Source organism: Chelmon rostratus, chromosome 10 (genome assembly GCF_017976325.1).
Source record: "Chelmon rostratus isolate fCheRos1 chromosome 10, fCheRos1.pri, whole genome shotgun sequence".
In the NCBI taxonomy this organism is placed as follows: Eukaryota; Metazoa; Chordata; class Actinopteri; order Chaetodontiformes; family Chaetodontidae; genus Chelmon; species Chelmon rostratus.
Window position 1 is genome coordinate 13,772,109 of NC_055667.1, and position 24,495 is coordinate 13,796,603.

General features: G+C 43.2%; 4 protein-coding genes across 7 annotated transcripts; 3 read left to right on the plus strand and 1 right to left on the minus strand.

Moving 5' to 3' along the window:
- The first annotated feature begins 848 nt into the window (after positions 1-848).
- Positions 849-8,627, plus strand: galnt6 (UDP-N-acetyl-alpha-D-galactosamine:polypeptide N-acetylgalactosaminyltransferase 6 (GalNAc-T6)). Of its 2 annotated transcripts, none has more exons than XM_041945554.1 (11): positions 849-1,083; positions 2,414-2,919; positions 3,442-3,614; positions 5,214-5,363; positions 5,955-6,189; positions 6,276-6,393; positions 6,479-6,679; positions 6,856-6,987; positions 7,099-7,200; positions 7,299-7,457; positions 8,043-8,626. In XM_041945554.1, the coding sequence occupies exons 2-11, from the start codon at positions 2,438-2,440 to the stop codon at positions 8,154-8,156; spliced, it is 1,866 nt and encodes a 621-aa protein (XP_041801488.1). In that variant the 5' UTR covers positions 849-1,083; positions 2,414-2,437; the 3' UTR covers positions 8,157-8,626. The 2 variants fall into 2 exon arrangements, with proteins under 2 accessions (XP_041801488.1, XP_041801489.1); XM_041945555.1 differs by lacking the exon at positions 849-1,083 and adding an exon at positions 2,175-2,307 and having other exon boundaries at positions 8,043-8,627.
- Positions 8,628-9,227: 600 nt separating this feature from the next.
- LOC121612505 (glucose-6-phosphate 1-dehydrogenase-like) lies at positions 9,228-12,894 on the plus strand. Its single transcript, XM_041945425.1, has 12 exons — positions 9,228-9,385; positions 10,106-10,143; positions 10,266-10,374; positions 10,447-10,664; positions 10,765-10,923; positions 11,097-11,222; positions 11,328-11,421; positions 11,510-11,696; positions 11,799-12,034; positions 12,237-12,313; positions 12,397-12,489; positions 12,589-12,894. Exons 1-12 carry the CDS (start codon positions 9,257-9,259, stop codon positions 12,677-12,679), a joined length of 1,557 nt encoding a protein of 518 aa, XP_041801359.1. The 5' UTR covers positions 9,228-9,256; the 3' UTR covers positions 12,680-12,894.
- An 877-nt stretch (positions 12,895-13,771) lies between these two features.
- zgc:158263 (ceramide kinase family protein) lies at positions 13,772-20,029 on the minus strand. 3 transcript variants are annotated; one of them, XM_041946665.1, is made up of 14 exons: positions 19,663-19,789; positions 18,796-19,436; positions 18,327-18,422; positions 17,962-18,099; positions 17,540-17,668; positions 17,373-17,436; positions 17,121-17,266; positions 16,962-17,036; positions 16,699-16,851; positions 16,315-16,420; positions 15,371-15,480; positions 14,791-14,987; positions 14,389-14,705; positions 13,772-14,241 (listed from the first exon to the last, which is right to left on the minus strand). In XM_041946665.1, the coding sequence occupies exons 2-14, from the start codon at positions 18,881-18,883 to the stop codon at positions 14,121-14,123; spliced, it is 1,740 nt and encodes a 579-aa protein (XP_041802599.1). In that variant the 5' UTR covers positions 18,884-19,436; positions 19,663-19,789; the 3' UTR covers positions 13,772-14,120. The 3 variants fall into 3 exon arrangements, with proteins under 3 accessions (XP_041802599.1, XP_041802597.1, XP_041802598.1); XM_041946663.1 differs by lacking the exon at positions 18,796-19,436 and having other exon boundaries at positions 19,663-20,029; XM_041946664.1 differs by having other exon boundaries at positions 18,796-20,029.
- Positions 20,030-21,583: 1,554 nt separating this feature from the next.
- On the plus strand, positions 21,584-24,489 carry naa10 (N-alpha-acetyltransferase 10, NatA catalytic subuni). Its single transcript, XM_041946015.1, has 8 exons — positions 21,584-21,772; positions 21,933-22,031; positions 22,156-22,214; positions 22,311-22,356; positions 22,480-22,595; positions 22,727-22,771; positions 23,684-23,768; positions 23,934-24,489. Exons 1-8 carry the CDS (start codon positions 21,752-21,754, stop codon positions 24,114-24,116), a joined length of 654 nt encoding a protein of 217 aa, XP_041801949.1. The 5' UTR covers positions 21,584-21,751; the 3' UTR covers positions 24,117-24,489.
- The last annotated feature ends 6 nt before the right edge of the window (positions 24,490-24,495 follow it).

A 24,495-nucleotide genomic window follows, 5' to 3' on the forward strand; every position in this document is an offset into this window, starting at 1 on the left:
GCTGATGCTCTTGTAGGTATGACTGTGAAATAGATTTTACATAAGAGAGCCAGCGCCTACCTTCAATTTGTTCTTAATAACCTGTGTTGAGAAGAATAAATAGTAAAAAAAAAAAAAGAAAGGAAGAAGCTATATTATTATTATTGCTGTTTTAGAAAGGGGCAGTGAATATTACAGACATCAAACACTTCTTCCCCAGCAGCTGAAAAAAATATTATTTCACAACATAGCTTTAGCCTGCTTAGAGGTGCTTTATTTGTCTGGCTTTAATTTAGCTCTCATGTCAATCAGCAGCCTGCAATCAAGATTTCTCCTCGTGTCAGTAACCTGAGAGACGCCTCCTTCTCCTCTTCTGAATAAATCAGTCTACAGTTTCAAGAGGGTGATACAGGAGAGAGTATTTAATTGCGTGTACATGAATAATGAATTTCTGTTGAGGTAATGGCAATGTTCACTTACAGCACTCTATGCTGAACATTAATTAAGCGACATAAATTCCCCCTAATCCCTGATGAAAAAGCACTAATGTTACAATAATAGGCTGATGACACAGGGACTGGTAACGTGTCTCTAATGCACACTAGAATACTAGTTTTATGTTTGTTTTTAACATTATTTTTTTTTGGTATCTCTTTAAAATATAGTATATTTCCAGCAGCTTCATATCTTCTATATTTGAACTTTTACCAATAATTTTTTTGGGACTGTTAAATTTTTCTTTATTTGTATTTGTATTTATTTTGTAGTTCTGAGTACTTTTGATGTTTTTCCGCATTTTGATGCCTATTGTATACACGCTCGCGTAGGCGCTCGTGCTGCACGGAAATAATTCCGCTGAGGACGCGCGCGGCCAGCAGAGGACTCGCTCCAGCTAATCATTTCAACAAATGGCACCTGCTCGGTTCAAAGGAAAAGCCGGGAGGCCACGGAACTGCTGCGTCCTGGTTCGCTCTAAAGTCCACTCTGAAAACTTCAAGAAACCGGAGAGACCGCCGCGCGCTCACTTGGCATCTTTCCACACGAATAAAGAAATATCAGATCAACCGGAACAGGTTGTAAGCGACGGCTGCTCGTCAGTTTTAGGTGAGTGGCGGCATTTTCGAGAGATAGAAACTATTTAATATTCACCTTTAAGCAACGGCTCCGTCTCATTTTTTGTGTTGCTGGCTGTCAGGTCTTATTCGCCCGTCAAATATGTGATTTCTTGAGCGGCTAGAAGAGATTAGACGTGATATTCGGTGGGTTTACATGCTCTGAATGGAAGCAGAACAGTTTCAGTCACCTCTTCCCCTTTCATTGTGCTACACTGCGTCGATTAGCACGGTGACTTTTGTAAGTGCTCAGCATCTTTTATTGCCCACAGTTTGTCTACTTGTGCTTCAAGTCCCTTTGATATGTAGAGAAATGCAAATATTTGTATAAATGATCTTTCTGACAACACTTGTGGCTTCCTGAAAATACAAAAAGTTGGCCCAATTGGGCATAATGGTGTTTTGGCAGTAATTTCAGATTTGCAGACCCATACAATATCAAATAAAATTTTTAGGTTTGCTTCCTCTTACTGTAACTGTGTGCCAACAAACTGGACTAACTGGTTGCACATCAGACAAATGCAAAGTGGACTGTGGCTGTTTCCCTTTTCTGGAACACCAAAAGAGTGTCCTCTTGAATCAATTATGAGGGAGGCTGGCTTGAGAATTGAGTAAATTAATTATGACCAAGTAAGAGTGAGTCTCTAACTGAACAGTGACTACCTAAGGACACGCAGCTGTCCCAACGCTGCAATGATATCCTGTTTCCCATAGCAGGAAACAGCCTCTTATTGTGCCAAGGCTGCGCAATGTTATGGTCCTGTCACGCTCCACGTAGCAAAGTCTAGTTCCTGCTGCAGATGATGGATGATCATTACTGGCAAGCTGTCTTTGGAGCAGGTGTCTAAGCAAGGTGTAGTGCGTCACTTATTAACCAGCGTGGGAGATGCAGTTTGAGACAGCAGTGTCCCAGCCCACCTGATGCCACGTGGGTCCTGGAGGACTGTGGCCGGAGCAGGTGAATTCAGGTGTTTACTTAGAGGTGTGGTGTGTTTGTTCACTCTCTCCACCTCCCTGTTCTCTCCACCCGCCCAGTGGGACTGTGTCTTGAAGGGAGGGAGGGAGGGAGGGAGGGAGGAAGGAGTGAGGTTGGTTAGATCACCTGCTGCTATGACACTTGCTCGGATATACAAACCGGTTTAAGGGATTTTTCTTTTGCCTGTCGTCCTTTTATGCAACAAGAATAACTTGCTGAATGTTTGGCAAGTAAAGGCAGGTAAGGGTTACAGAGGAGTGGGTCGGCTCAAACCCTCCCATAACATGCACAAACATTTTGCTGTCAGCTTCTGGGGAATTAGTTTTGCTTTTTCTGCTTTCAACAGCCTTGAGGACCCCCATCCTGAAACATGCGTATGTTCCTACGCCGGCGTATGTCCCCCCTAAAGCTGGTGCTCCTTGGTGGGACTGTCTTCATGGTGGTCCTGGTGGTTCTTCAGAGGGATGTTGGGTCTTCACCTGCTGATGACCCCTGGTTTCAGGAGCTGGTGGACAAGAAGGACAAGGTGATGGTAATGGTCCGAGACGCTGTCAACAACTTCGGCTTCCAAATCGGAGCGCCACAGCCACCATCAAGACAGGAGCAGCCCACCCAGGACATCAACTGCCCCTCTGGGTTCTACACTCAGGCTGAGCTCAAACCTCACCTGGAGAGACTGCCCCAGGACCCTAGAAGCCCCGGGGCTGATGGGAAGGCATTTCAGAAAGACCACATGTCCCCAGAGGAGGAGAAGGAAAAGGAGGAGGGTATGACACGGCACTGTTTCAACCAGTTTGCCAGCGACCGCATCTCGCTTAGCCGTAGTCTTGGGGATGACACAAGGCCTCCAGAGTAAGAACATGTTCTCAAAATAAGCTGAGATAGCTTGGACTAATCACTGTTTTACCAACAAGTGTGCTGACATGTACACAGCAGGCCAGATAATACCTCGGGTCTCAGCTGGGGTCATGCTCAGGGCAGTAAATTATTTACATGTATTTTCATATTGCGCTCTCCCTTATCCTGTCAAATCACTTCCCATAGCAACAGGCACATGCCAGTGTCCTGCATTACTGACACTGAGGCGTTACCAGTGTTGTAAATACTTTCACTCGTTGTAAGCTTTTTTATCCAACTCGACATCTCAACATATCGCAAGCTCGATAGCCCTTGGGCTATTTGCTTTGTTGAACTTGACTTTTTAAATGAACCGATTGTTTGGCTGTTTGTACATGGCACTATTTAAAGTGCCTGTGGGCAGACCTTGAATATCTCAGCAAACAATAGTCTATTATATGTGGCACTGAAAGGCTGTCTGTGACTTTCACACTTCCCTGTCTCTCTTTGTGTTTTGACATGACTCGCGTCGCTCAGGTGTGTGGACAGAAAGTTTCGACGCTGCCCTCGTCTGCCTACCACCAGTGTTATTATTGTCTTCCACAATGAGGCTTGGTCCACCCTCCTCAGGACGGTCTACAGCGTCCTGCACACTTCTCCTGCTATCCTGCTCAAAGAGATCATCTTGGTAGATGACGCCAGTGTTGCAGGTGTGTGCATTTCCGATACTGAAAATGGATGTAATGGATTCAGTGTTGACATTATTATTTATTTAAGATGTGAAGATAACATTCAACACTCACTGTAACAGCTGAGTATGTTTCACAGAAAAGTTGGACAGTGAAGAGACATTTCTTAACAACATGATAGAAAATCACAAGGTAGCTCTGGTGGGTTAGCTCTTAAAAAGGCATGCAACAGGTGCAGAGCACAAACAGGGAACATATCGTTCAAGTAATTTGTTGATTAACTTTTGGTTTGTCAAGTGTTTTTAGGGCAGCATTTCAAGCACTTCTTTGATAAGATAACCCAGAATGATTTTAGCCTTGGATTTTTAACAAAGCACACACAGTAATAGATAGGTGGGGTTTTACAGGCAGCGCAAGAAGTTTGAGTGTAACATGCAGGGAGACAGTAGTTAACAGAGTCATAAATATGAATGACCCTGTGGATTTTACAATGTGCACACAGCCGTGACATACAAATTACAGTGAGCACCAGCTTGACAAGTTTACAGTCATCTCAGTGAGTGACAGGGGGGTTATTATAAAAAAAAGTCTATCGTTGATGTACAGAGTGCAGCTTTGCAATATGTTTGCATAGGAAAGTGTTTTACAGCTGAACATGTCAGTGCTGTACACACACTGTCACATATTATTGTTCAACAGCAGCATAATTGATTTGTCTGTAAATGTTTGTTATAATACAGGAAAAGTGTAAAACATCATGACGTAAAGTTGAATCTCATCTAAAATGCAGATCAGGTTCACTACAGTGTTTCAAGTAACACCAACAGAGCTGGCAGCTACTGTCTTAGGTGTGAATTCATTTCAGTCCCTGCACCAGAAGAAAATGAATCACCACAGATAGACAAATCATTGTCTTCTAATGTGTTTGTGTTGATTTATCAGGTCTGTTTTGCAAGCCGTTTTTTGACCTTATATACACACTCCATAATATTTGACACTAGTTTGACCAGCCCTGTAGAGTAAAGCAGACAATGATAAGTCATTCACACTGCTACATGCATGGTCGGATACTTAAATTTAGTGTTATCCACCTATTGACTGAGCTTGAAATGTCCTCTGTCAGTTCTCTCTTTAGATAATGAACCCTCACCCTCAGCTGTATGTGTACAGTTGCTTTTATAACCAAACTTCCCTTTTTGCTAGCAGAGCAGCAGCATGCTGTCAATGTTTAGAAGTGGTTGGTGGACTTACTTAGACCGAAACTTATGACAAATGTGCGGCATGCATTGTGGTCATAGTTGCTTTGAGAAGGGAAGTGTGACCTAGTTTTACTGGCAACGTTTCCACTTGGTTGCTATTTCTTCTGACATTGATCTCACAGTTGTAACTAATGTTTAGTTGTTTTTTTATTCTTCTCCGAGGCAGCAAATTGTTTTTTTAAACACCAGGCTGAAGATAATTGTGTCACTGACCACACAAGTTTGAAGTCCCTGTGGTTCAAAGTGAAACCGAATAAGAGCTGCACCACTGGCACTCACTGAAGACAACACTTGCACCTGGACAGCTTTTGTTTTACATTAAGAGGACATAGACACAATAATGTTGTTTTTATTCCCTCAGAGCACCTGAAGAGTCAACTGGAGGAATATGTGCAACAACTGAAGATTGTCCACGTAGTGAGGCAGCAGGAGAGGAAGGGCCTCATCACTGCCAGGCTTCTGGGTGCTAGTATCGCTCAGGGCGAAGTGCTAACCTTTCTCGACGCACACTGTAAGGCACACACACAACCACAGCATTGCATTAGTCCCAGTGGCCATTTTAAGCATCTGTGTGTAATTCATTGGGATAACTAGGGGAAATAAGGGTTAATGTGTTGTTTCCAAGCCTAACTATAAATGTACATACTGCAACAAGCAATCATGTTTGCTATAATTCCCAAAATAGTTTGTTTCTGTCGTGCAGCATCAGATCTATTTTAAACAAGCGGCAGCTGGAAGACATCTCCCTCTGTCTTCAGCCACCTGCCATTGGCAGTGATTAGGTCCAGTTATGTTGTATTTTTGCTGTGTTACTTTTTAACCAGTTTTTCTCCACCTGCATGTTATAAATCATCATATCGAGTTATACCTACTTTAACCTCAACATATATTATGACTTTGGTGATGTTGCAGAGCAGTGATGCAAAAAATGTACCAAATAATTTGGACACAAGTGCTACATGCTAAATGTAATGTACCAGCATGTTCATGAAGCCATGGTTTGCCCCATCATAACTGTCTACACCTGAAACTGATTAGGAGCAGTTAATAGATTCTATGTAAAGAAATGGGTATTGATATCTGTCCTTCCTGTCATGTCTAGGCGAGTGTTTCCATGGTTGGCTCGAGCCCCTGTTGGCCCGCATCGTTGAGGAACCCACTGCAGTGGTTAGTCCTGAGATCACCACCATTGACCTTAACACCTTCCAGTTCAACAGGCCTGTGGCGACAAACCGCGCTTTCAACAGAGGTAACTTTGACTGGAGCCTGACTTTCGGCTGGGAGCCGATTCCTGAGGATGCGAAGAGGCTGCGCAAGGATGAAACCTACCCTGTAAAGTAAGAAGGATCGTGTTGGTTTCACTTAGAATATCCTGAATCATTTAAGTGTCTAAAGCTTTTGCATCTGCCTGTGAACATTTCAGAACCCCTACCTTTGCTGGAGGCCTCTTCTCCATCTTGAAGACGTACTTTGAACACATTGGAACATACGATGACAAGATGGAGATCTGGGGTGGTGAAAATGTGGAGATGTCTTTCAGGGTCAGTCTCTTGATCTTATTATTTAATAAGTCTCAATGTCCTTACCAAGTTAATCTGAATTACCTGTGTCAAATGTGGTTCACAGGTGTGGCAGTGTGGGGGTCAGTTAGAGATCATCCCTTGTTCTGTGGTGGGCCATGTCTTTCGCACCAAGAGCCCCCACACCTTCCCCAAGGGCACAGAGGTCATCACTCGCAACCAGGTGCGCCTGGCTGAGGTCTGGATGGATGATTACAAGAAGATCTACTATCGCCGCAATAACAATGCTGCAACTATGGCCAGAGAGGTCAGTGTGACCTGCTGATAAGAATAACAGTGTCCAGATATAGAAAGCACAGGGATATAATGCAATTTAGCCCCTTTATAGGCAGCCCCCGTGATGTAACAAGTTGATCATGTAATCATAAGTGATTGTTTAGATTGTTTCTCAGAGTTTTAAATTCATTCTCTTTACTGTTATAGAATAAGTATGGGGACATCTCTGATCGTCTGAAATTGAGAGAGAGGCTTCAGTGCAAGAACTTCACCTGGTATTTAAACACAGTCTACCCAGAGGCCTTCATTCCAGACTTAACCCCAGAAAAGTTCGGAGCAGTGAGTCACGTTTCCCTTTGTCTTGTCTGTATGTGGATATCGACAATATAACACGCCTCACAAGTTGCATAACTGCAGCTGTATCTCACTGTTATTTTGTGTTTGCACCAGATTAGAAACTCAGGATCTAATACCTGTCTGGATGTTGGAGAGAACAACCAGGGAGGTAAACCGTTGATCATGTACCAGTGTCACAACATGGGAGGCAACCAGGTACAAAGACTGACTCACACATGTGAAATTAAGAATTGAAAATAATTTGGTGTTCTCTGGGACAGTTGGGTCTCTGATTGGATAATTGTCTCTTCTAGTACTTTGAATACTCATCTCATAAGGAGCTGCGCCATAACATTGGGAAGCAGCTGTGTCTTCATGCCACACCCCAGTTAGAGCCGGTGAAGATCGATCTATGCCAGCGGAAGGGGAAGGGCACCAGTTTGGCACCGCAACAGGAGTGGATCTTTACAGAAGTGAGAGCACTGACAGCTTGACATTTTTGGGAAATGCACTTATTGGCTTTCTTGCAGAGAGCTGGATGAGAAAATCAGTATCGGTATAATATCTGTCTGCTCAATGAAAGGCTACAGCTAGCTGCTAGCTTACCATAAATGCAGTGAGCCTTCCTGACTTTTGTTGTCACCGTTTGGTTGCCAGGAAACTAGGAGAGACTGCAAGAAGTCACTGCACCCAATTAAGAAAATATTCTGGCTCATAGCCCATTATAAAACCACCAAATGTTCTTTGTACGCTTTGGTTTTAAAAATTAGATATAACATGTTAATTAATGAGCTTTACAAGTGCTGGTACATGGATTTTGTCACCTTTGGACAGAGCTAGCTATGTATTTCCTCCTGCTTTCACTGTTTCTGTTAAGCTAAGCTAACTAGCTGCTGGCTGTGGCCTTGATCTTTTCACACAACTATTGGCAAGAAAGCAAGTAAGCATATTTTGCAAAGTGTAATATTTCTTCAGCAGAGAATGGTTGAAGGAATAGTTCAAGTGTATTTATTTAGGCTTCTGTATTGATTCACCTTTTTTTCTAAACTACTCTCCAGGAAAATCTTCTGAGGAATCCCAGTAGTGGCCAATGTTTACGGTTGAAAGGAGACCAAATTCAGATGGACTACTGTAATGGTGCTGACCTCTTCCAGCACTGGACCTTCAGCTGACCTCCCAGTCTGCCCATCAGGTGACCTCTGGCACCATGTGTCCCCTTCCTCAGACTCCGCTCCGAGAAGCCAACTTAACATTGATCCAGGAGGGCTTCATGCTGTGGAGCTTGGAGCATTTGGCCATACTGAGTTGACAGTTAAGGATGGAGGACAATAAAGACAGTCACATCTGTTGAAGACGCTCGGGTTGGCCTTAATCTATTTTAAATTTATTTACGATGAAACTCCGGAAAGGCATTTGATGGTGGCTGGGCATTATGAAACAGAATGTGAACTTTGCATTCAGGAGTGGCAGCTTGACTGTGGGGCAGTGGCCGTCAACTGCAGTGACCTTAATTCAGTGAATTTACACTCCAGCTAAAATCACGATTCATGTGACTTTTTTTTTGTGGTCTGACAATGAATGTTGAAATGTTTTACAAAACAGTAAGAGATGTTTGTTTTTTTTAAATAAAAAAAACTATGTTGTCAGATACATGATCATTTGTATTATTTTTTAATCACCATATACGTCAAAATATATTTGAGTTGTAACTCAAAGCTTTGATCTATCCTGATCAACTGTACTACTGTACTGTATGTATAGAGCAGGAGTCCTCTATTAGTACTAGAGCTGTCTTTTATTTTTTTGGGTACTGATTTAACAAGTGTACAATTTCCTGAAAGAATAATTAACTCAGATGCGATGCCAGAGGTTATGTACTGATAAGACTTCTTTCTGCTACAAAATCATACGACTTTCTCAGTGAGAGGCACCTGTTAACGTTTGCGCAACATTTGTCCAAGGAGTGGTTTAAGCGCGAGGAACATTCCTGCCCATTGTTTTCAGCCTTGTCTGAGTAGACTTGAAATATGGGTTAAAGGAAACATTGCAGGTTTCAAGAGCCGATTTCACAGCAGAGGTTATTCAGCCGATATGTGGCAAACTATGAGGAAGCTGTGATATTAAGGCATTATTTCTTTGCAACAGTAGGTGGCAGCATGAACTCACTGAGTTTTTCTGCAAGGTGAGGATGACAGTTGAAATTACTCCATACTGTGTGTCATGTGGCCATAGGGACATAAGAGTAGCCACAGTAGGGAGAGACTGAGACCAGATGGGCCAGAAGATGAGCACTGAGCCTTTGACTCGCTCCGAGGTGTTTGGACAGCTCAGGAGGGAGCTCTATGGAGAGGAGCAGTCTCCTCACTCCAACACACATATTTTCATAATCCTTGGAGCGTCTGTGAGTACAACTTCTCAACTTCTTACAACATGACTAGAAAAAACCACTGTTTCCTCTATTCTGAAAGTATATATGATACACTTGCAATTTCCTTTTGACACAATTTAACACAAATCTGCAGAAATAATGAGTTTGTTCAAACTTTGTACAAACTCTTGTTAATGGAGGTTAGCTCATCCATCTAGATTTCTATCTGCATTAAACTACGTACTGTGAAAAAGAGTTTAAAATGAGATTTTAAAGTGACTGGGGCCCAGCAGAGCTGACACAAAGCCTCACAGGAGAACAATCCACTGGGCAATATTGCAGTGTGCTAATCAGAACATGAAAGCCAGGGAATGAGCATGTTGACGGAAATGTGCTGCATCTACTTTTTCCTTTGTCAAGCATTGAAAGACGGGGAACATTTTGTCAGACTGCTCTTGGCCTCAAGCCCAGCACAAGTTGCAAAATCCAATTGTTTTTTTTTTTATGTTTTTCTTGTTCGTTTTCTCTTTGCCAAAATCCAGTGATCGATTTAAATTTTACATGAAGTCTCAGAGTCCTGCAATTAGGAATGTGTTCAAAGTTCTCACATTACTTAATCACTCGCTCCACATGAGCGTGACCGCTTGTTTTTAAAGTTTACCTACTCTTTGGACTCTTCATTCTTTTCGGCCACAGTGAATATCAGGAGTGGTTCATAATCAGAGCTCTCTCTTGCTTGTTTTATTTGCACAGGGGGATCTCGCGAAAAAGAAGATCTATCCAACTTTATGGTGAGTGAAGGTTTGCTGCAGCTTTTTCTTTAAAGCTGTTAGCTCAGTTCGTATCATGAGGAGTTTGACCCTTGGCCAGTGTTCTGCCTCGCTGCTTTTCACTGACTCTGCCCCCTCTTTAGGTGGTTATTCAGAGATGGCCTGCTCCCAGATGACACATACTTTGTGGGTTTTGCCCGATCTAACCTGACCATGGAGGACATCAAGACAGCATGTCTGCCTCAAATGAAGGTAAGACATCTAAGGCTCCTTGTTGGCCACCTGGGACAGGGCTGTTGATTGGTTGGGGTGTGTTTCCCTCAGGTCACTGATGAAGAGAGTGAGTGTCTCTCAGCCTTCTTCAGTAAGAACTCTTACCTTAGAGGCAGGTATGACGACGACAGCTCATTCGCTCAACTCAACGCTCACCTGTCATCTCTGCCGGGGGGAGCTGACGCCAACAGGCTCTTCTACCTGGCTCTGCCTCCCACTGTCTACCACCATGTTAGCACAAACATCAGAGCCCACTGTATGAGCAGCAAGTCAGTGTCTGTTACACCGTTATCTATAATCCACAGAAGCAGTGGTTTGCTTGCTATTTGACCACATTCTCCTATTCATCTGTGTATGCTTGCAAAACAGAGGCTGGAACAGGCTGATTGTTGAGAAGCCCTTCGGCCGTGACCTCGAGAGTTCACAGGAGCTGTCAGCCCACCTGTCCTCCCTGTTCACAGAGAACCAGATCTACCGCATAGACCACTACCTGGGCAAAGAGATGGTCCAGAACCTAATGGTTCTGAGGTAACAAGCTCTGTACACATTATTCCAAGCCCTTTACCACAGGTATAAATCGAAACATCACAATAGACAAGATTTTTGGATTTCACAGGTACTCATTATCCTTCATCTCATCCTTCCTGTGCCGCTGGTGTTGAGGGCCTTATTTTAGCAGTGTTTTATTCTCCTACTTCCAGGTTTGGAAATCGCATCTTTGGACCCATATGGAACAGGAACAGTGTGGCCTGTGTGGTCCTCACCTTCAAGGAGCCTTTTGGCGCTCAGGGCCGTGGAGGATACTTTGATGACTTTGGCATCATTCGGTGAGAGACAGTACACTCGGATAAAAGTGAAAACATTGAATACACTGTTATTGCTGCACTGGCGCCTCTGCCTGGCCTGATTACAGTACTTGTTTCTTGATGCAGAGATGTCATGCAGAACCATCTCCTGCAGATGCTCTGTTTGGTCGCCATGGAGAAACCTGCCTCCACCAGCCCAGCTGACGTGAGGGATGAAAAGGTAACAACAATGACCGGATGGTTGGAAATAGGACGTTTCTGTGCATTTTTTCTGTGTATGTCATTGCAATCCTGTTGATGTGCTGCAGGTGAAGGTACTGAAGTGTATAGCCCCTGTTGCTATGTCAGATGTGGTCCTCGGTCAGTACGTGGGGGACCCCAAGGGGGAGGGCCACTCCAGGCTGGGTTACCTTGATGACCCCACGGTACCAGAAGGCTCCTGCACACCAACCTTTGCAACCGCAGTCCTCTATGTCCAGAATGAAAGGTGGGATGGTAAGGCAAAACATTTTCTCATCTTTCTTTTTTCCTCCCTTGTGTTATTCTGCCTTTCATGACATCTTCTCCCTTTGCGCCTGTCATCACGGCAACCACCAGGCGTTCCTTTTATTCTCCGCTGTGGGAAAGCTCTGAACGAGCAGAAGGCAGAAGTGCGTCTGCAGTTCACCGACGTGCCAGGAGACATATTTGATAACCGCTGTCAGAGGAATGAGCTGGTGGTGCGGGTGCAGCCAAACGAGGCCATTTACCTGAAGATGATGACCAAGAGGCCTGGGGTTTACTTCAGCCCAGAGGAGACTGAGCTGGACCTTACCTACAGGAGCAGATACAAGGTGCTGCGCATCCATCCGTCATTCAAGTCCAAGCGTCAGTCTTAGATTATTGTTTCTACTGTGAACATGATGAGCTACCTTGCTTAAAGTTAAAAGAAAAGGTTCTGAAGACCTTTACTTGTTTCCAGACTTTCCAGACACTTATAAGTCTGTTCATTTTGAGGTGATATTTGATGTCTCATCTTGCTGCATCTTCTTCTAGAATGTGAAGCTCCCAGATGCTTATGAGAGGCTGATACTGGATGTCTTCTGTGGGAATCAGATGCATTTTGTCCGCAGGTTGGTTGTCCTATTTACACTCACGGTGTATTTTGTTTCAATGTTGTGTTTTCTGGCCTGAACTCTTCCTCTTTCTGTCCCAGCGATGAGTTGCGGGAGGCCTGGAGGATCTTCACCCCCCTCCTCCACCAGATAGAAGCAGAGAAGATACACCCCATCTCTTACACATATGGAAGGTAACATCATCTGTTTAATGTGACATTAAAACAGGGAGCACGTTTCCCTTTTCCCTTTTCATTTCTCTCCCTCCTCTCTTTGCTTCGTTGTGCCCATAGTCGCGGCCCGAATGAGGCAGATGATCTGGTGAAGAGGGTGGGATTCCGCTATGAAGGAACATACAAGTGGGTGCAGCCCCACACCACATGATGCCTTCTGTCACGCACACACACGCATCACGTAACTCATGAACACGCACACTGCTGTCGGCAAGTTTACAGACAATAAAGTTTACTGCAATCACTCACTGTTGTACCGTCTGATTTTGTCTGCATGTGAAATAAACATACCACTGCTTTTTGTCCCTAATCATACAAGAATGAATGTACTAGCCTGATTTAAGGGTTCACCTGTAAATTTCAAAATAAATCGTCATTCACTCTTGCACCTGCCCTTTTTTCTTTTTTTTTAAAAAAAAATAGCATCGGCCACACCTGTAACCTTACATGAGACTTGTAGAGCCAGAAAATCTCTACTTACACGAATGCAAAGAATAAAAACCTGCTCGCTGCTGCAAGCAGGCCTGTGTTGACAGTCATCACTAAACCACGATGATACTGAACGTGATGCATGTCAAGCAACAACACCACATAACATTTATAGTAGGAGGGCTTGTTGGTCTGGTTTGTAATAACAGTTGACTCTCTTAATAACAAAGGAGACGGGTTTGAATATTTAAGGTAAGAGTGACTTTCAGGTAGGTGTTTTAAATTCAGTTCAAATAATTGTTCATAACATTTCGAACATATATAAGGATGCATGGATGAGATTTAACATTATGACCTGTCTGTCTCTACCAGGTGCGTGGTCTAGCTGGGGGTCTCCCATCTACAAACACACACAAACACACAAATTCACTGGTCAAAAACAGTCCCACTGGTGGGCCTGCCAGCACTCAGAGGACCGTGGGAAGTGCAGCAAACCTGAGCATGCGTTTAAAGAACTTCTCCGGGAATGTTCTGTTTGCTCTTTCATGCATTATTTGATTCATTTGTTAAACATTTGCTGTATGCAGTAATAATATAATGGTCTGTCTCCATGGGACGCTATGCTGAAGTAGTGAAGATATTTTTGAAAATGTTCTAATCTCATGAGCAAATTTAGTTTGGATCAGGTTAGAAAAAAATAGTTCCCGCTGCATGATTGTTTATGTGCAACAAAAAGGAAGCTGCTGCTGCTCTTATTCAGATCCAAAGGTGAAATGCATCGCTGAACTGATGTTGACAATAAAGGATAAAACTGTCAGGTCAGTCTTTTTATTGCTTTAAATTAAAATATTTGTCTTTTAAATTCTGTTGACATTCCACATGATTTTAATCTCTGGAAGCTCAAGTAAAAATAAAAACATTTCAGACCAGACACGGCATACAGACACGTTTTGTGCAGATTAACCTGCATTACAGATGAGTGCATCATTTAGCAAATAGTGTCTTTAAAGGAGCAGCATTCAACAAACACAATCATTTAAGAATAAATAGATTTTTTTTAATGATTGCAATGTAAAATTACCTGAAATATTAGGAACTCTTTGGCCGTGAATAAATCAGCCTTGCCTTAGAGAACATTCTCATGGTCGCCAATCTCTCCAAACTTAAGGTGAGAGGCTATTTGTGTATGATGTCCTTTTACACTTGTCATTTTCACTGCAGTTGTCCGCAGCTGCTCTGTCCTCAATGCCCCTGGCAAACAGACGCACCAACTGGCCGTGAATCCTGTGAGGAGAAGCGAAAGCCGTTAAAAACTGTGCTGCTGAGAAACGCTCATCCTTTGCCGCCTGTGGACGATTTTTTTGCCATATGACAGAGCTGTGTTAAATCTGACTCTGAAGTATGCAAGAACGGATTGTGGTGCTGAATTACCTGCAAAAGACGTCGGTGAACGGCAGAATCTCGCCGTCACAGTTCCACACTGACACTGCTGGAGCTTTCCTGCAGCACATACAACACAGGAAGGGGGGCGCTGTTTTCTGCTCGCTTGTCATTTCTCGTCCTGTGGGTCTCTCTGCCAAGTGCTGCTGAGAGCCATTCCTGCTCATGGTCTCGACATAGTCGCTCTCTTCTTCGTCCGTCCTACCATTCCTGCCTCTAATCTCTTCATATCCTTCCTCGTCTTTGCCAGAGGGGAGAGAGAAACGCACGGCCTTCACGCGGTGGACCTCCACGAACGGCAGGTCAAACTAAAAAATAAGGGAGACAGAGATTGGGTGAAGCGCTGGCTAAACTTGCTTGTCCAGCTTTGTTTTAATGTGAAAGCGCCCATACCTGGTCCTGTGTGCTCGTGTGCCTGTAGAGGAACTTGAGGAATCCCAGCGGGTGAGAATCCCAAACCAGGATGAGGTCCCCCGTTCCGTCCGCCAGGTGGGCGGAGGGAGAGAGGCCCAGGGGACTCTTGGGACACGAGCTGGACATACAAGTGAGAGACACACACCTAAACCTGCCCTCCACAGTCACCCAGTCACCTGGAGAGACAAGGCAAAGAGAGACATGAAAAAAAAAAACTGTACATCACCGCTGATTCTTTAACTGGGCTGAGGGGTTGCTTAACATAAAATTTGAGGGGTTGTGAGATGATTGGTAGATGGGGGAGCAGAAAAAACAGATTTCTTTTACAAAACTTTTTTTTCCAGTTTTCTTTTCTTGTTAAGTAATGGACAATGTCACCTCTTCAGCCCTCTATAAATAACTCAAATAAAACTGTCTTAGAAGAAAGATTCACACTGTGCAACCTGGCGAGAAGGTGCTATTAGACTGAGCTTTGTTTTAAAAGGTCACAAGCCAAGAAGGCTTTTAAGTATATAGAATTTATGCTAAATGGGCTAAAATATACAAAACAAACACATACCTTTACCTTCCGAGTCACTACTGAACTGGCTGTTGTGGGAACTGTACAGGGAGCCTGAATCTGAAGAGTGGGGGAAAAGTCTTTCTGTGCTTCTAGAGCACACGCTGCACCTAAAACACACACACACAGAAAACAAAAGAATTTTCACTCTGGTTGCAAGTGTGTGAAATAACAAGTTCCTCAACCTGACTCCTATTCATAAGAGCGTCACAATGCTGGGGGCATTGTACACTCTAACAGGAGGCCAAGGATCACCTTTCATCAAGATCAAGTTCCTCCTGACGTGGTCCCTACCCTCCTTAAGGTGCACCCAACACCTGTGTCCCTGCTGCAGGTGGTGGCAGTTACGATATCTCGAACAGTTAATTTGGACCATTTCACTAGTGCTTGAATAATAATGATGCTACTCTCAAGGACACTTGAGAGATTAAAAGGGAAGGTTAAAAACGGCCACATCCTTAGATAGCCTAGATAAGAATGAGGACTCACGGAAAGGCTGGGAGTAAGATAAATCACCAAGGAACCAAGTTCAGATTTTACTATGTGTGACACTGACACCTTGCACCCATGTTGTCTTCCTCTTACCAGAGTCTCATTGGCCTTAAACAACTGGAGCTCATGGAGAGACACTACATAAAAACGTCATTGCAGCGGTGTTGTTTATGTCAAGCTTGTGCCACCTCGTATATTTGAGTTACATGACACTGGTTTTCTGTTTCCAGCTGTTTGTTTGGGACCCCCCCTGAAAACAAGATGACACATCTAAAAGGGGTTTATTGTGAGACAATCATTTTCTGACTGTGATGCAGGGAAAGTTTAAATATTTTTTTGCAACCATGATCTGCTGATTTTCTCTTTTTAAGAGTCTGTTTTGTGTTTGTAATTGATTGCACTGTGTATACACTCTTCTTCATGTCATGCCATGTCAGCAGTTGGTGTTTTACCCTGAGAGGCAGCGTGTTCTGTCTCTCGGGCTGGAGAGCACCGGGTCTGCTGGTAGATACTGAACTATGCCTGCATAGCTTCGGTTGCTCAGGTACACCATTGTGCCTGGACAAAGAGAACAATCAGGTTAGATGAAAATGCGCAACGCTACACGTACACATGAGATTTTTAAAAAAGAGCTTATGCAAGGAAATGTGGTTTTGTTTCATAAAATGCTTTAAAAAGAGGATGTGCATCACATGACGTCCTTTGATCTTGGTCACAGCGACAGTTTCAGGGGTATTTTTTTTAATTTGAGCCAAAAATAAATAGAGATCTAATAGTATCTAATGTAATTCGGCATGTTGTAATTTCTGTTCTCTAAATGAGTTTAAAGTCCATACCTGAATAGTCATATCGCAGAGGCCCCATCCAGCGGTGTTTTTCGCTCTCAGCCATAACGTCCCCATAGAAGCCATAGCCCAGCAGAGACACCGAGTAGCGCACCAGAGCAGAGGCTTGATGGACTGAACACACATCCAACGGCTGAGAGTCTCCTGCAAGGTGTTGTGGGAGATAGAAATGACTAAACTACAGAGCTCAGGATTGACAAAACTGTTCAGGTATTTGATTTAAAGGGTGATTCAAAGAATGAATCTTTCCTCACCAATGATAATATGCAGAGCTGAAGTAACAGGGTCGATCACTCCCACTGTGGCATAACACACACAGTCTGTAGAGCCTATAATAGGTAAGAGACAACAGGCTGTGTGTTGCAACTGCCCTCAATCTAGCTCCATCCGTTTATGAATAACAGTGTCATTACCTGCAGGAATGATGCCAATATGAAGCGGACAAGGCTGTAAAGTGACAGCGGGATCATTCTCACAAAGGCCTGCCTCTTGTTGTGTCCGCCCAATCAAACCATGAAGTATTTCGCTGAACATGCCATCCCCACCCACACACACCACACTGTTATAAACAAACAGAGGAGTTTCTGTTAGGACAGCACCTCCCAGGCCGCTTAGTTGTTGTAGCACTCTCATAGCATGGTGTTTGCACTGTGGACGGCTCTCACCCATCAAAGCCTGTCAGGTCTTTCTTCAGGAGGTGGTCCCTGGCCTGGTTGGCCCGCTCAGTCACTAAACAAGAAGTGTGACCATTACATATAGACTGCAAATCACTTTCATGCACTTTTTCAAGCAAATTAAACTTTTCTCAAAACAGATGAAGGCTGCCGCTCACCTATTACATGAGAGCTGATACCAGCCAGCTCGAACAGAGGGGCGACCAGAGAGTGGAAAATCTTTCTTCCTTTCTTTTTCCCTCCAAATGGATTGATAAACACCAACAGCCTGTGCGGACGCAACGGGCCTAGAAGATACATTTGGAATATTATAGTCAGCAAGCTCTGACGGATTTGAAAATATTGTAATTAATAAAATGATTATGTATTTAGACTGTCTTCTAAAAAGATTTAAACATACATATATGTTTTATGATTGATCATGGGTTTATCCGTTGATATCATTGTGTTTTGTGAGGATAATATAACCAGCATTTCGTTATACAACTCTGTATCATAAAATGATGAATTAACGAACCTTACACCTTGTACCTTGACATAGAAGCTATGATATCAGCTTTGTCTGATTATCCGTTCTTACTGTGGGTTTTGAGAGCTGCTCTTAGGTATGTCGTCCACTGTTCTCTTAGCGCCCGACTGGGGCAGCTGAACTGGGTCCGGCCCAGTCTCCATAGTAACCCATAAGAGCCCCCACTGCTGCAGCGCTTCACATAGAAAACTGGAGATGGATGATAGATAAAGAAGACAAAACTATACTGTAAAACCACAGTAAAAACATATGCAAAGTGGAGCTTTGCACTTATATGCAAATTATTGACACTCATCTCAATTTAAACTCAACAGCAAATGATGCGAAATGCTTCGAGCCTGTGTTGTCACTATCTACTGAAGCATTGACTGTGGCCTTGGGTTTGTGATATCTGAGAGTCTCACATGAGAACCCACCCGTGAAGTCTTTGTCTGTGTCCTCAACTGACTTCTGGGGCAGTACCTCCACCCGACCCTCCTCTACTCCAACCACCTCCGCCACAGGTACTGAAACTTCAATCACACAGACAAGTGGCACAAACTTCAGGGTACAGTGAACAGAATATTTCAACCACTATCCTCAGACCTCACAGCAGATATTTTTACTCATCATGGCCATTAAAGCACAGGTGGCACTAATAAGGTGAATACTGGCTGCATCCCATTTAGGTGCTCCAACACAGGCCCTCTCTTCTGGGCCTTCTTGACACGTCACGCTAGGAAAACCACAGGTCTCACAAATAACATTGATGATGACTGAATGCCATTCACATGCTTCAGTACTGGCTCACTGTCACACTGTCACACTGTCATGACTGCCTGGGACACTTGAACAGAAGACAGAGCCATTGTTGATGTTTTTAGTAAACGTCAGAGCTTTTCTTACTATGACAAGCAAACTGTCCGCTGTGAAAAGGGTGTGTTCTGCAGTTAGGCTCACTGGCACACCTGAAAAAAATGATGCTGTCATCCATACTGTTCCACCTGCTGATGGTAAGTCAAAAAGTCTACCTGAAGAGAGACCCATTAACAACAGTTTGGATCAATGTTTTAGTTTCAAACACATATCAAAGACAACATACTGTATATTGTCAACATATATCATTACAATATGTCTATAATTTTATACAACAATACAAAATCTATAACAGTTTTCTTTCATCTTTTCCCTGTTAAAGGGTTTTTATGGGGGAGTTTTATAGAAATGGGGCATAGATTGTGCTCAAATTTATCATCATTATGTTAAAAAATAAGTGTCTCAAAGAAGACACACAGACGTCTTTCAAGCATCTGACAACAAATTTTCACTTTCAAATAAAATCATTTACAATGTGTGTGTGGTGTTGAGAAAAGCAAAGTTTGATTAAAGGACAAGCCCTATATGATCGCATTGTGCCAGGAGGTGTGTGAGCTCTATAGCCTGTGTTTTCAGTAAACTGTCAGCAGGTTGTGTTTCATGTTGGTGCTGTTGAACTTGTTCTTCACGTTTTCTGCAGAGCAGCTATGGGCTTAATTGGCGCTGTCTTCCTGTAATAGTGCAGAAAAATGACATGTCAGGTGTTCTGGGGCTGAAGTCTGTTCATAGTGTTTCCTGTGCTACTTTCACATAATGAATGCTGTCTTGTTGTGCCAGCTCAGCACAGACAGGAAACATGCTAAGGCTTTGAAACAAGTGTTAAACAGCGAGGTTATGGCGAGGAAACACATGACGCGATAGATGTGCTGATGCTCTGGATGGTGAGGAGACACCTACTTGTTTTCTTGTCGCGGTTCTTCTTATCGACCTCGGTCCAGTTGAAATGCCAGCCAGTCAGGACCGCTCGGTATCTCTTATTCCCGACCCACAAACTCGACTCCAGCCTCAGGTCCGTCTCCATCTGGAAACGCGCTCCAGCCACAGCGTCGCTCTTTGCCGTTTCTCACAAAACTTAATAAGATCACACTTGACACTCATTACTGTCGCAACTCTGAGCAGCACCAGGGTGGCAATCTGTCCTCGCCATCAGTCAGTAAGCGGCCACCAGAGTCCTTCACCGACATGTGCGCGTCTTCATCTCCCTCTCAATGAACCTGCAGACGCGTTTAGGCCATTGTTTGTGCGAAGTGCTGAAGACAACGCCTGCCACACAGGATGTTATTCTAAAAATATCTGTTTCCTCTCCCGTCCCTCCCTGGTGACACCTGCTGCATTTGCATGTGGCACTGCTGATTGGACGCCAGGAGTTTACCTGGAGTATCAGCATACTGGCCGGTTTTTATAGCGACACGAAAACTTTTGTGATGGAAGGAAGAATCGGGCCTTATCACAGTGAGTAAGAGATAAAGTGAGTCATTTAAATTTACAAGTTCACTTATAAAAACCAAATCCAACTCTGCAGAGGAAATACAACCGTGTGTATATGTGTGTGCGTGAGAGAGAGAGAGAGAGAGAGAGAGAGAGAGAGAGAGAGAGAGCAGGTGATTACTATTATTTCCAAAATGATCGTGACAAAGCTCTATTTAACTTTCACCACTAGGTCGCCACGTTTATATTCATTTTTCCACGTAGGATCTGTACTTTTTATTGTCGTATTTTTTAGATATATTAAGTTTCCTTGACGCACAGATAAGAATAGTGATTTTGCTGTTTCTCAATTTAGCAATCATAATGTAAAAAGTTCAAAAAGCAAATGAGATCACAAAAACACTACATGGGCCTTTTCTGACCACAACACCCCCCGCCCGCCTTCTCTTCCAGACCTGCTTCTTCCAGAACTGGATGACCAGTATGAACACCAACCAAAGGTCCAAATGTTAGATAGTTGCACCTTTTTTCATATTGTCAGAAAGGTGCTGGCTTTGAATATTTGACATATTAATGTTCCCTCAAGGACTTGTGGCTAGTAGAGGCTTCTTGTCTTGACTGACTTGAGACATAACTTGGACTTGCTTACTTTAAAACTACTATTTTCCTAAATTATAATAAATATATGTTGCAGTATATGAATTTAGCGTTGGAGCTGCAGTATTTTCACTGTTTGAAAGTCAATATAGCAACACATAGAGGACAGTTTTTACCTGCTAAGATTCCTGTAAGATTCCATAGGTACCTTTTAGGTCCATTGCACCCACACAGGCTGTTGGTGGTTATCAACCCATTTGGACGGAAAAAGAAAGGGAGAAAGATCTTCCATCCTCTGGTTGCCCCTCTGTTTGAGCTGGCTGGTATCAGCTCTCATGTAACAGGTGAGAGACAGCATGTGCATGCACAATATATGGCAACTCATTCTATCTAATTAAGGACTAATAACTTGATTTAATCACAAGGCCCTCATAGGGTCACACTACCAGGTAGTAAGACATGCTTTTGTTAAATAGAGTTGTTATTGTACTTTAGTGTTGTAAAGGTGCAACAACTAACTGCCACAAAATGAAGGTGTGGTTTGGGGGGGTCCTTGGGGATCTGGGGCCCGCAGTCACCGTCTTTCACTGGTTGACAATCTAGTTTAACCTGCCTGTACGTGTAGAAAGTGTACGATAATACTCAAGAAACTAGCATCCGAGTTCTTATCGACGGGAAGGCGTTCTTCAAAATAAAAGTGATTTGTGGAATATTTTTGTGCCTCATGCAAGGGTTACGACTTTTATTATGAAGTCCCAGCGCATACTGTGGCCGGAAATGCTTGTCGTTATTGTGGCACGCTCCTTCCTCCCCTCCCTTCCTTGCTAGCAAGCCGACTTAGCTAGCTAGTTAGAGAAGCTCTTTAAATCTTAAAGTGCAATTATTATGAATTGATTGGTTAGTGTATCGAAGTACATTTGATTTCTGTTTCTACAGTCCGGGTAACAAAGCAACTAACAAAATGAACATACGAAACGCAAGGGTAAGCGTGCTGAAAACCTGTCGACAGCCATGCTGTGCCTACTAGTTAACTTACAGCTAAGCTAGTTACTATAGCCTACTCGTTAGCTGACCAAATATCGCCGCTGAAGAGCTCAGCATCGTGTCATGCACCTTTCTGACATTCACTTTCTTTCTTTCAGCCGGAGGACCTTATGAATATGCAGCACTGTAACTTGCTGTGTCTTCCAGAAAACTACCAGATGAAATACTATTTCTACCACGGCTTGTCCTGGCCTCAGGTGATCAGTGTAGTTTTTACTCTTTCCTGTTTCTCTTAGCTAACACTGCTGCTTCCATCATCCAAATTCTTTCCGTGAATTCGTACGTTTGTTTGACACTTAATGTCTGTTTACATCGTTTCAGCTCTCATACATTGCAGAGGACGAAAATGGCAAAATTGTTGGATATGTGCTGGCAAAGATGTGAGTATAAGTGATCCTATTTTTTCTGCCTGACATCACTTGGAAAAAGGAAATACATAATGTGTTCCACAAAAAACTATTGTGAACTCTTATTAGGGAGGAGGACCCAGATGATGTACCCCATGGACACATCACATCCCTGGTGAGTGTGAATGAGAAGCACCTCACACATCTCCTCCTTTCGTTAAATTACATGTTTCATATTACTAATGTATTGGCTGACTTCTATCGGGAAACAAAAAAAACCCTCAACTTTGTCTTCCAGGCAGTGAAGCGCTCCCACAGACGTCTTGGCCTGGCTCAGAAGCTGATGGACCAGGCCAGCCGGGCCATGATAGAAAACTTCAATGCTAAATATGTCTCGCTTCATGTTCGCAAAAGGTACTGTGTGCTTGTTTATTCGTTGTTTTGTTGCAGTAAATTATTGTATAGTTCCCTGTTTACAGGCTCTGACTATGTGTGTTAATGCTCCTGTTTTCGAAGGACTTACCAATCTTTTCTCCCTACTGCAGCAACCGAGCAGCCCTGCACCTGTACTCAAACACACTCAAATTCCAGTAAGTCTGTTTCTCTCCCAACATTACTTCAGTGTTTTTATTGCAATACATATACTCCTGGAGTATTGTTACACAGTTAGCGTGGCCATGGCCCGTATTTTCAGGAATACTGAGGTCATGAATGGTGTTAGACCAATTGATTCGCTGGGCTGATATGTCAACCAGCTTATTGCAGATGTATTACAGTCAGCTTCGAGCTTCGAGCTTACAGTGTTTTTTTGGTATATGTTGACCAACAAGTAACAAGAAATTATGTAACAGGAGTGTCAAAGATATCTTTGCGGTCAGAAAAAAAATGACCAAACCACAACAGTTTGTAGTAGTGAATGCACACTCAAACAATAAAAAAAATATATGATCAAGGATCTTTTTTTAACTTGATAGGTGCGCAGTGTTTGCTTAGTGCTTCATTGGGCTCGATATTTTTTTTTCTGACCACATGTTTTCATTCTGCAGTTTCCAGCTCATCCAGCTCTGCAGTGAGCACTCTGTTCAAAGCTTTTCTTACGCCTATCTTTGAGGTCATTTTGAAGCGGTGTTGCCATTATGGAGCATCAGAGAGAGAGAGAGTGCTGAGTTTTGTGAAATGTTCTGCCTCGTGCCTTTTGGAAAATATATTTTACAAAAAAAAACTTTAAGGGATCCTTTTCAAAAATGTGTTTTAAAAAAAATTGCTTTGGCAATTATTGTTGTCAGATTTTTATAACATCTACTGTATATGGAACTGCAAATTTCTCTTTAGAGATGAATAAAGTATCTACCTACCTACCTACATACATACATCAGCACTGGCCTCAAAAATGGGGTTTCCGTTGGGCTCCAGTTATGAGTTCAGTGTCCTCAATGGCAGCCACGACTCTGACTTGAAATTTGTTTTGACTGTAGCGGATGTGTCATGTTGTTGGTCCACAGAATCAGTGAGGTAGAACCTAAATACTATGCAGATGGAGAGGATGCCTACGCCATGAAGAGAGACCTGGCCCACATGGCTGATGAGGTGACTTAATTCTCCACTTTTATCCACTATGGCAGCAGATGTTGGCACTATATTGACATGATTATCACAGTCTCTTTGTTCCCTCAGGGGTTGTGTAACACCACTGAGCTCAGATGAGCGGATTGTGTCATGAATGTGTCGTATTTTTGTCCGTGTGTCCCACAGCTGAGAAAGCCCGGAGTGCGCGTGTCGGGTCAGGATGCACCGTCTGGCCAGAGCCCGTCAGGGTCTGGTGACCACGAGAGAGAGAGCGAGAGAGACAGCGGAGGAGAGAGCAAAGAGCTGAGTGAAGTCAGCGAGGCAACAGAAAGCACAGACGTTAAAGATTCTTCTTCTGATTCACAATGACGCTGCAGTTCTAGACATTTTTAAATTCACCCTTCACTTCCACTTTAATCTCTATTTGACAATATCTCTGACTCTGCAAACTGTGACTATCTGTGCGTCAAAGCTGTTCACACATTTCCATCACTGTTTTTTTTTTTTTTTTTTAAGTCTTGCTTTTGACTGCAGTGATGAGCAAAATGTCTTGGAACATGACATGAATCATGGTGTTATCAAAAGGAATCTAAAAGGAAAAGCTGGTCTCAATGTTTTTATTGGATTGCTGTTGTGATTAGCAAAGGTGACCCAAAATTCTGTGAGATTTACAGAGTTGAAAACAAGTTGTTTCAATTTGGTCTCATTATTTAACAGGATTACTGCAAATAAATCTTTCAAATAATAT